At 33.9% G+C, this 11,630-nt stretch overlaps 1 protein-coding gene across 1 annotated transcript in view; it reads right to left on the bottom strand.

Moving 5' to 3' along the window:
- Positions 1 to 11,630, bottom strand: part of DNAH12 (dynein axonemal heavy chain 12) — a 200,616-nt gene that overhangs the window by 180,219 nt on the left and 8,767 nt on the right. The window contains 4 exon segments of the mRNA XM_025050737.1: positions 1 to 2; positions 5 to 53; positions 7,374 to 7,400; positions 7,599 to 7,680. The exon segment at positions 1 to 2 is cut by the window's left edge and continues 127 nt beyond it. Coding sequence (XP_024906505.1) covers positions 1 to 2; positions 5 to 53; positions 7,374 to 7,400; positions 7,599 to 7,680 — 160 coding nt within the window.

The raw sequence follows: 11,630 nt of genomic DNA, 5'->3' as shown, positions 1-11,630 counted from the left end.
ATAGGTACTATAGGACTACTCTCTACACATCGTTTCATGTAAATATAGTTGAACTGAGAATGTAATAAGAAAAAATTAAATGTTCTAAATGGTATAGCATTTCAATGTAACTCTTGAGCTCTGTCCCACAAAATAACATATTTTATAACAAAAACATTTAGTCCAAAAGTACAATCTACAAAGATACTATTTTATATTCTTCTTTTATTTATGAGTTCTCACTCAGTTAATGTTCTTAGTGTACTTTTCATTTTCTCAAGGAAAAACAAAGGACTTTTGTCTAACTTCCTTCATTCAACAAATATTCATTAATTCGACAAATATTCAGACATTGTTCCAAATGCTGAGGATATAGTAGTAAACAAAACAGACCAAGCCCCACTCTCTGGGAGATTATATTCTGGTATAATGAGTAGTTTAACAAAAATAGAGATGAACAAATGAAAAGACAACACTTGATCTTGGTAAAGATCATGAAAATTTCAGTTTGTGCCAAAATTAATTTAATGCAATACTAATAAAAAATATCTATATGTTTTTATAGAACTAGACAAGTTGAGCATAAAGTTCATGTGGAAAAATAAACATGTGAGAACAGCTAAGAAATCCCTGAGAAAGAAAATCTACAAGGGTGGACTAGCCCTATGAGACATTAAAATATACTATAAAGCTTCTCTAATTAGAACAGTGTGGTACAGGTGCATGAATAGACCGACCAGTAGAAAAAAACATAAAGTCCAGAAATAGATCCAGGACATAGGAAAATTTATAGGTATATGATATATGTGGCATCTCAAATCACTGAAGCAAAGATGAATGTTTTAGTGAATAGTTCTGGAACAATTCATTAGCCACTTGAAAAAAGATAAAATTAATCAATACCTTCCACAAGAATAAATTCCAAATAGTTCAGGAATTTAAATCAGACAATGAAACTATACAGACTAGAAAAAAATGGATACATTCTTCTATAACTTGAGTGTATGGAAAAGCTTTCTATAATTCAAATCCCATGTACAAAAGGAAAAAATGATTGACAGATACTGACTACATAAAAACGTTTGCATGGCCAAAAAAAGTCATAATATAAAGGTCAAAAGACAACAGACGACCTGGGAGAAAATATTTGCAATATGTATTTCAAATAAAGTGTAAAAAGTGCTTAAAATTTTAGGGGATAGGTGAAACTTGAGGACATCATGCTAAATGAAATAAGCCAGTGACAAAAAAATGGTCTATAATTCTACTTATATGAGGTATTTAGAGTAATCAAATTCATAGAAACAGAAAATAGAATAGCAGTTGCCAAGGACTGAGGGAAGAGGGAAAAGAGGAGTTGTCATTTAATGAGTATAAAGATTCAGTTTTGCAAGATGAAAAAGTTCTGGAGATTGGTTGCACAACAATGTGCAAATACGTAACACTACTAAACTGTACACTTAAAAATGTTTAAGATGATAAGTTTTATGTTATATGCATTTTCATTTTTTTTAATTTAAGGGAAAATAAGACCAAAACCCAATAGAAAAATAGGCAGAATATATGGACCAGCATTCACAATAAAAATATTATTTAAATAACCCTTAAATATATAAAAAGATTTTAAATCTCACTCATAATTAGAGAAAGCACCTAACTTTGTCACCTAACAAAAAATAAAATAAAATAAAATTATGCCCCTCACATTCTGTGGTGAGACTGTGGGGAAACAACCACTCTAATAAACTGCGAGTAGGAAGGCAAATTGGCACAACCCATTTAGAGAGAAATTTTGCAATATCTAACAAATCTACGCATTGACCTAGATGTCTTACTTTCAGAAATTGAAAATATACCTCTAACAACACAAAAATACACATATACAAGGTTACTCATTGCAGAAAATATTGGAAGCATTTGAGAACTGCCGAATAAATTATATATCCACACTTTGGTGTTCTGTGCAGCAGTAAAAAAAGAATGAGGAAATGAAATCAACACATTGTACATCCTAAATTTATGCAATGTTATATGTCAATTATATCTCAATAAACCTGGGAGAAAAAAGAATGAAGAAGATCTCATGAACGGATATGAAGTGACTTCTAGGAAAAACAAAATACAAAAAAAATATTTATAGTACGATGCATTTTGTGTAAGATAAAAAGAAATAAAATATATCTGTTCCTTTATGGAAAATTAAACACGGGAAAAATAAATCAGAAATTAATGATTGGTTATATAAAGGGCATGGATTGGAATGGGTAGAAAGTATGGGGGAGTGCGAACAGTGTAGAAAGGATGGGAGTATACATTTTGTTATGGTTTGCACTTTTAAACCATGCTATTGTTTCACATACTCAAAATATAAAGAAAATCAGTAAGAATGGGGTGGGAGAAACTCAAAATTAAAAACAAACAGAAAGAAATGAACCTAACTGGATTAAAAATTATTAACATAGCCACACTGAAAGAGGTGTAGAACTAACCAAAATAACTTCTGAACACAGTATTTTGACTATATAACTTTAAACTAAGTACAAAAAGTTATAGAAAAATATTGAACTATAGTAGATACACTTGTTTTTCAATGTTGTGAGTTAGCAATTTTATAACCGTTTATGTATATTTTAAGATTTAATAAAGTAAGTAAATAATTGTTCAGAAAAGCCAGATTTCTCAATGTGAGAGAAGGGAGCTACAAATACAGAAAGAGGGAAGACTAGAATGAACCTTATGATGATGAACTTGAATAGGAGGCATCAGTAAAAACAAATGGTTTTTAAGATAGGTTATAGAAAGATAGATGGATAGACAGACAGACAGATAATTCCCTACCTCCTTCTGCTGAGCCAAGAAGCAATTATGTCTAGTGTCAAGAAACACACCTAACACACATATCATGGTTTCTAAATACCATTCTCTACTAAAGAGAGTCAGGAATCCTTGGAAAAATGACTGATTCCAGGGTTGGAATAGGAAAAGTACAGAATGAGCCTAAAACATCTCTTGTGATGGTCCCCAATCCCTCACCATATCAATAGGCTGACCTCTGTCTAGTAATGAACTTGAACTCCTCCCCATTCTTTCACTTTCCTCTATTCTTAGGTGATCTTACCTAGTCCCATGACTATAAATATTATCTATATATGTTGATGGGTTCTAAATCTATATCTGTAAAACTGAGCTCTTTCTGAACTCTCCAGCATAACCAACAACTCCCTAGCTCCTAATCTGTTCAGTCCTCAGTTTTAGCCATCTCAATAAACAGCATCAATTACTCTGTGAAATCAGGCAAAAACCTTAAGAGTCATCCTTGGTTCTTCTTTTTTCATCCTCTGTATCTAATCTATCAGCAAGTCCTATCATTTCTACATCTAAAATATATCCCGAATCTATCAATTTCTTACAGCTCTATTTCTATGGCTCTATTCTAAACTACAGGCATCTCTCACCTAAATTGTTGTCTTCTACAACTGGTTCTTCCTGCTTTTTACTCTTGCCCTGGCCATATTCCATTCCCTAAAGTGTCAAAGTGTTTTTTCCCATGTCATTGTCAAGTGTTTTTTATCATTAAAATGTAAATCAAGTTCTAGTATTCCCATGAGTAAAATCCTCCAATGACTTCCCATTGCACTTTGAATAAAACCTGAACTCCTTCCCATAGCCTACCACGCTCTCATTACCTGGCCCTGACTCCTTCTTCAAGTTCACTATATACCCTCCCATGAGCTGGCCTTCTTCCAGTGCCTGGAACATACCAAATAGTTTTCTCCTTCAGGTACTTTAAACTTAGCTGTTCTTCTGTTGGAAAATTGTCAATTCCAGGTCTTCCCATGGTTGGCTCCTTTCTACCACTCAGGTCTCCAAAATGTAACCACCTCTGGGATGCCTTCTCTTACCACCTGCTTTATAAGACCCAACTCTCTCACCAGTCACTATCATATTACCCTGTATTTCCTTCATAGTACTTACTGCAGTTTTTTGTTTATTTGTTTATTTGATAACTATATGTTTTTCCCATTAGAGCACAAGCCCCATAAGGGCAAAAATTATGTCCATTTTGTTCATTGACCTTCAGCATCTAGCACAGGACCAACTGCACAGTAAACATTAAGTACCTTATGAGTAAATGAATTACAGACAAGGAAGATATTTTCTCAATCCCCCAAATCTATAGCAGTTCTATAAAGCAAGTCATGGTCAAGCTATGAAATAATTATATAAAAAACTAGGCACAAATAAAATTATTATATGACTATTTAGTGACAGGAAGTTTAAAATCTATAATTTTAATTATGTGTCATTAACATGCCTTTTTGTGGTTTAATCTTTTCACCTCCTAAAAGTATATCTGTTGTATGTCAATTATATCTCAATTAAATATATACCTATATACATACATTTGACCCTTAGAATTGAAGTATATATTCTTCCTTTATCAAAAAGATTTCCATTTTTTCTGGGTGAAATCATGTTTTTTAAAAGTCTTTTTTGAAAACTTCCTAGTTTATGCTCTCACTATAGTCTCTTCACACTTCTATCACAACACCTGTTACATTTTACTGACATAAATGTTTATATTTATTCACCAAGCATGTATTAAGTATCCACTACTGGTACTCAATACCATAGTTGTTAAAGATACAAAGATGATTGAATAAAAAGCAATTTCTAGCCTCAAGACTAGGAAATAGACCGTTTTAATACATAAAAAGATCAACAAAATACCTAATACAACGTGCTATGTAAAATAATAAAAATGAACAAGGTATAATGGGAGCAAAAAAATGCCATCTGTCCAAACCCACAGGAATAGGGAAAGGCTTCCTGGGGATGATGACTGAGCTGAATAAGAGACAGCCAGGTAAAACGAAGCGTGGGTGGTGAGGGGATATACAAGGCAAAAGCAACAAGGTGAGAAATGCCGTATTTCCTCAAAGATTAATAAGCAAGTCCATGTTAGTAAAATATAAAGTATGATACAGAAAGTGGTGAGAAGAGATGCTGGAAGATAGGGAGAGGTCATATAATAGAGCTTAATGCATGCCACATTAAGCTTCAATTTTATAGGTTATGGAAAGACACTGCTATTGTAGACAAGGCAAGATATGAAGGCCTAATCTAAGGCTAGGTCAAGAAGAAGACTGATTGGAAAAGTATTCAAAGCACTTGGGGACTAATTGTATGGCAGGTGGGTAATTCGAAGGGGGAAAGAGAAGTTAAGAAAAACTCAAATGTTTTAAGTACAAGTGACTGAATAGATAGTAATAACAACTAGAATAGAGAATAAGGATGAAGAGGAGTCTTTTGGAGGAAGCTGATGAGTTCATTTTTTTAACTTGTTAAATTTAAGGTATTTGTGCATAAAAATCTCTGGGAGTAATCAATATATAGAAAGTAGTTGAAATCAGAAAAGGAGAGAGTCATCCAGGGAGATTCAAGGAAAGGGAACAGTGGGCCTCAGTCAGGCAGAAAAGAGAAATCCATAAAGATAACAGAGAAATAATAGGTAGAGAATCAGAAGAATAAATATAAGAAAATAAAAAGGAAACAAATAATTAGCAGTGTCAAGAGTCAGCTAGAATTGTCATTATTTTCAATTTCGGCTATTGTAATGGGTATGTAGTGATAATTAATCATGATTTTAATTTGCATTGCTCCAATGGCTAATGATACTGAACATCTTTCATGTGTTTATTTGCCATCCATATACCCTCTATAAAATATCTATTCTTGTCTCTTATGCATTTTCTAATTGGATTGTTTGTTTTCATAACATTGAGTTTTGAGAGTTCTTTATACATCCTAGATACAAATCCTTTGTTGGATATGTGATTTGTCAATATCTTCTCCCAGTGTGTAGCTTCTCTTTTCAACCTCTTAACAGGGTCTTGCAGTGAACAATAGTTTTTAATTTTGGTGAAATATAATTTATGAGGGTTTTTTTTTTTCTTTCATGGATTGTGCTTTTTATGTCAGGTCTAAGAACTCTTTGCCCAGTCCTTGGTTTTCTTCTAAAATTTTTATAGTTGTACATTTCTCCTCTGTTTTCTTCTAAAAGTTTTTTAAATAGTTTTATAATTTACATTTAAATCTATGATCAATTTTTAGTAATTTTTGTACAACATGAAAGGTTTAGCCTGAGGTTTGGGATTTTTTTGTTGTTTTATTTTTTATGGATGTCCAATTGCTCTACCCAATTTGTTGAAAAGACTATTCTTCCTCCACTGAATTGATTTTTGCACCTTGGTCAAAAATCAGTTGATTGTACTGTGTGGGTCTAATGGGTCATCTATTCTGTTCCACTGATCCATGTGCCCAATTATTTAAAAGTAAAAAGGTTTTTAAAAAGTCAATTGGAGGTCTAGTAAGAGTATTATTTTAAAAAAATATCCTTTGGATTTGGCTATTAGGGGTCACTGGTGACAACCATGAAGTGGTGGAGTTCCTAGAAGCCAGACTGGCAAGAGCAGTGGGTTGAGGAGTGAATATCCATTTATATGCCCAACTATCTATTTTAGATTGTAAAACATTAGAAAGAAAGAAGTGTGGAGGAAGAGTGAATATGCTAAACTCATAAACACAAATATGTCTTGCAATTCACCCAGCCTCACATTAGATATTTATGAACATTTTGGGGATTTTTGTATCAGTTCTTACACCTAGTAAAGAGGAAAATCCATAAAGTCTTAAGTTTGCAGAAAAGTTGGGAGGAAGAGGGAGGAGGAGGAAGAGTATTTTTAAACAACAAAAAACTTGGAATAGTTAAAATGAAGTTCTTTCAAAGATCCTCAATCCATGTGGAGGTATCCTCAGTCCTCGATCCCCAAAGGGAACTTTAAGGGACTTGGAAATCCTGTGTCTCTATCTGGGAATATCTATAAATTCCTCTTTTGTGTAACACCTCCATGAGTTTCCATATCCTTTGCTGTTAAAGAAAATTTTTATGTTGTAATCTTTCCACCAATCACATCCTAGGCCCATGTTTGTTACCCATGAAGTGTCTTTTTTCTTTTTTTTTTTTTAATCTCTGGCATCTAGCATGTGACTAGCTCACAATAGATTCATTCCTAACAAGTAATCATCTTATATCAATATTAAGACAATAAAAAGAGAGATGCATTTCCTTGATAAATGCAACTTTGACTTTTTCTTTCAGTTGTTTGGAATAGGAACTAAAATATTTACAACTAATCTTCAATATAACTCTTAAAACTCATATATTGTCATCCATGACATGCTTGTTCCTTTAGGCAGAGAAAATAAAAATCTCAGTTTCTAAATTTATCTCTTTTCTAGAATGGCACTTAACACATGGTCTTAAAAGAAGCTACTTTGTAATAATCTCTTTGAATATTTTCAAAACAATAAATATAAAAAATTGAACTCACTCCTTTCTTTTTAATTTCACTGGTCATCTGTCAAAAACAAACAAGACATAATTAAATCAAGGAGAAAAAAATTTAAATAATTTAAGTTTTAAAAATTAAAATATAAATACTTTAAAATATATGTATTATTCTTTAAAAATATTAATTATATTGAGATAGACTTAAAATAATTAAGAATTAAAACAGTATAAAGATAAACTTTTTAAAGGGAAAACATAAACTTACAGTTGGAGGATAATCTGGCTCTGGTGATAAAGATGTTTTTTTATCTAGTGTTCTGTCTAAATTTCTTTTGGCTCCATCGAGTCTGAAATATATAGTTAAAAATATTCACCTGTCACCAAATATTTATTGATAACTATATATATATATTGCAAGATACTCTACTAGGTTTTATTAAAATGTAGCAGCAATATATCTCAAGGAATTTATAACCCAAAAGGGTGAGAAGATTTTTTTTAAAGTGCCATACGAAAGGTATAGAACTCTGATGGTTCAGAGGAGGAATAAGTTCACTTCCACCTGTAGATATCTATAAAGGCTACATGAACAAGTTAGCATATGCAATGAGCTTTAAATAAAGAAGAGTATTTCAAGTGGAGATGTGATTTTCCCAGGTAGATGGATCTAAAAAAAAAAAACAAAGACCCTGAGAAACAGAAAGGCAAAGGAATGCTCAAAGGAAAAGGTGGGAGTAGGGAATTATCCAATATGCCCAGAGATTACAGGACCAGATGGAAGTAAGTTTGGAGAAGTGGATTGGAGTATGTAGCTAAAGGCCTCAAATGGCAAGTTTTTTTATTAAATGGACAATGGAAAGTCACTGAGAATTTTCGAACATGAGAACATTTTTAGGAAGACAAATCTACCAATTTGTAAAGGCTAAATACACTGGAAGAGATGGCCAAAGCAGAGAGAATAGAAGTAAAAGAAAAGAGACCTGAGAAAGAAGATTGGAGGATGCCATGCATGACAGAAATAAGAAAGAATAATTGAAGGAAGCAAAGGAGATATGGTCAGAAAGGCAAGAGGAAACCCCAAAGCACAGACTGGTAAGTTCCATGAAGACAAGGACCATATATTCTTTGTTCACTGCTCTATCTGCACTACTTAGTGTCCATCAAGGTCAATAAATATCTGTGGAATGAATGACCAAAATAGTGAATTTGGAAAAAAAAACTCCCATGTCTAGCTCTGTACCTTATTTGATGCATGAATACTCTCAGAAATATCAGGTTGTACCCTAAGGACAGGTATAGGGGAGATAGCATTCATCTCTTTCTGAGGTAGCCCATTATTGTCAGCTAGCTCATATTCTTAAAAACAAATTTTTATGTTGAATTGTAGCCTTGTAACTTCTATCCTCTGGAGTTATATACAAAGAATCATATTTTTCTTCTATGTTATCCTTTCAAAACTTAATGATACCTATCCATTTCCTTCACTATTCTTGTCGATGAAAGTTACTATTTACAGTGAATTTAGTTATTATGTTTTGAGTATGGGCTTAAGGTCTTTATATACATGGATCTCACTTAACTTCACAAAGATCCCAAGAGGTAAACATTATTTTTTAACTCCATCTTACAGACAGGAAGATGAAGATAAGTAAAATTCCCTGAGTTGAAAAATTCACATGGCTAATAAGCTGCAGAGATGGGATATGAACTTAGGCCTGTCTGATGCCAGAGTCTACACTCTCACCCATTAAGTCAATCAGCTTCCTTCAAATGAGGTAGTTTCAAAATTCCTTACTTTCCTCTGTAGCTACTATGGTTTATCAACATCTCTCTTAAAGTGTGATCCCGGAAATTCCAGATGTTATTTGACTACTACAGAGTGAAAATTTTCTCTCCCACATTCTAGACATTCTACATTTATTAAAGCAATCTAAGACTGAATTAATAAGCTTCTTTTGAGTAGCTTCATGTTCCTGTTGAATTTTTCTGAACCTGATCAAACTAAAATTCCAAAGGATTTTTCACATGAAGCAGAAAATAGGCCTGGAATATCCTCCTTCCTCTTTTATTTAACCATCAAGGCCTAAGCCAGACTTCCCTTCATCCATTATTAACTCCCTAAACAGCCTAGCTCTCCGTGATTGATACTGTCAAGGAATTTGCCTTATACTTGGTATGCTAGTTGGCACTAGCTGGCTTGCACTGTAATTATTCCAACATAAATATGTCTAATTTCTCTGAGCTCTTTATATATAATTGTCACCCCTTAATATAGCAACAACTTTCTGGAGTATGTGTTCTCCTATTGCTATAAATGTAAAGAACTAGGAAGAATATGAATGAGCCTTTTTATTCCGTTTTTGGTTTGCGTGTTAACAATGAAAAAAACAAATAAACAAACCAAAACAAAATTTCAAAGGACTGTGTGACAGAACATATGCAGTAAAGGAAAGAACAATTAGTCTGAATCAAGAGGGATATAGTGGCTCAGAAAGAAGTGGCTCATTCCTGGGACTCTGGAAAGCTACAAAATTATTTTGGCTCAACCAAGTGTTTTCAGGAACTGGTCCCAGCAATGAGCCCAGTTCTGCCCACCATTCGATCTCGTACATCCTACCTCTACCCTGCAACTCCATCCACAGACTTCACCTCACCTTTGAAACAGGGACGACTATATTCCTATTGCTTAATAAATAGAGGTAAGCAAGGAATAGAGAATCACAAAATCTATAGTCATCCAGAAAAATGTGTTTCTGTTATAAAAACTTTTAATTCCAAATGCATTTTTTTCCAAATAAAACACATGGCAATTCTAATCTCAGCATTAACACAGCACTCTGCTTCAGGTTATTTTGAGGCAGTATTTTTTATTAAGCACCCAAATGAGAGGAACACTATTTACAAATCTGTACGGAGCTCGATAAAGTTCCTCCTTAAAAAATCCGTTCATTCGCTCATTCATTCACCAACAATAACAAAGTCTTTCACAATCTGCCCCTACCTTTCTATCTTTACCTGATACAACTCTTCCCTATGGCCCTGATACTCCAATGACATTGGTCTTTATCAATTCCTAGAACACATTAAACGCATTCATATTTCAGGGCTTTCATGCTTGCTACTCTCCTTGTTAGAGTGCTGTTTCCATGTTTATTTAAATGACAAGTTTCTGATTGTTTAGATCTCTACTTAAGTATCATCTTCACAGGTCTTTCCTGTATTGTACTTGGGAACATCTTCCCTGTCACTCGCTATCCCACTATCTTCTTTCTTCATAGTACCAACCACCTTCTAAAAGGTTAACATGTTTTTTTTTTAAATGTATTTACTGTCTGTCTCCTCCCATTAGAACATAAGCTTCTCAAAGACAATCCTTTCTGTTGTATTTTCTATGGTCTCCCCAGTAACAAGCACAGTGTCTGTGTAATAGTAAGTACTTAATGTCTGCTAAATAAACTGATGTAAGAGGAATACATAGAAAGGGTTAAAGATGAGTGAAGGTAAATAGGAGAAGGCTTTCCAGAGGAGGTGATCCATAGAACAATTCTATAAGAACAAATATAAGGATTCAAGGAAACAAATATTGTTCAGTGAAGAAAAATGCAGGGAGCAATTGTGAAATTTATTTTTTACTAAACTGAAAAATATATTAATGGAACTACAAGTAGTTCAACATGACAATGTGAGAAAATAAAAGATTTTAGAATAAGATATGTCACTCCTAAGTAACTCTCATCTCTATTCTCTCAGTCTACTGAAACATTGAATAGAGAGTCTTAGAAATGAAGTGGGTAAAGGATTTCTAATAATCCATATACTGACATAAGTTAATATATCTTATAAATTTGGATTTAAATATAATTAGATGATTGATTAACTAATAAAAGTGTAAATCTAGAGGGGCAACCAAAATGGCAAAGATGATAGAGGCTCTGTTCATCCCTCTGGCGACCAAATCAAAGTTATGACAGAAACCAGGAGCAGCAGCAAGGAGAAATTGCCTGGGATCTTGATGAACAAGCCGTACAACTAGGGAGAAATCCAAGAAAGCACCCTGCAATGGCAGAAGGTAGGACGGGGCAAGGACGCAGGGCGTCCAGGTCTTGAGCGGCTGAGATGGAGGCAGTGGTAGAAGCCTCTTAAAGGGGCCGCGTCTGGGAGCGGTTTTCACGATAACAGACCTGCTCATTCTGAGCCCCAGTGCCGATTCGGATGAGCACAGGGGGCACCAGAGACTTACAGGGAGACATTGTCGAAGTGAGAGCCCAGGCAAGACTCCCTCAGTACAGAAGTGCCA

This window comes from Pteropus alecto, unplaced genomic scaffold (genome assembly GCF_000325575.1).
Source record: "Pteropus alecto unplaced genomic scaffold, ASM32557v1 scaffold75, whole genome shotgun sequence".
Taxonomy (NCBI): Eukaryota; Metazoa; Chordata; class Mammalia; order Chiroptera; family Pteropodidae; genus Pteropus; species Pteropus alecto.
The sequence above is the reverse complement of the archived record's forward strand: the minus strand, read 5'-3'. Positions and strand labels throughout refer to the sequence as shown.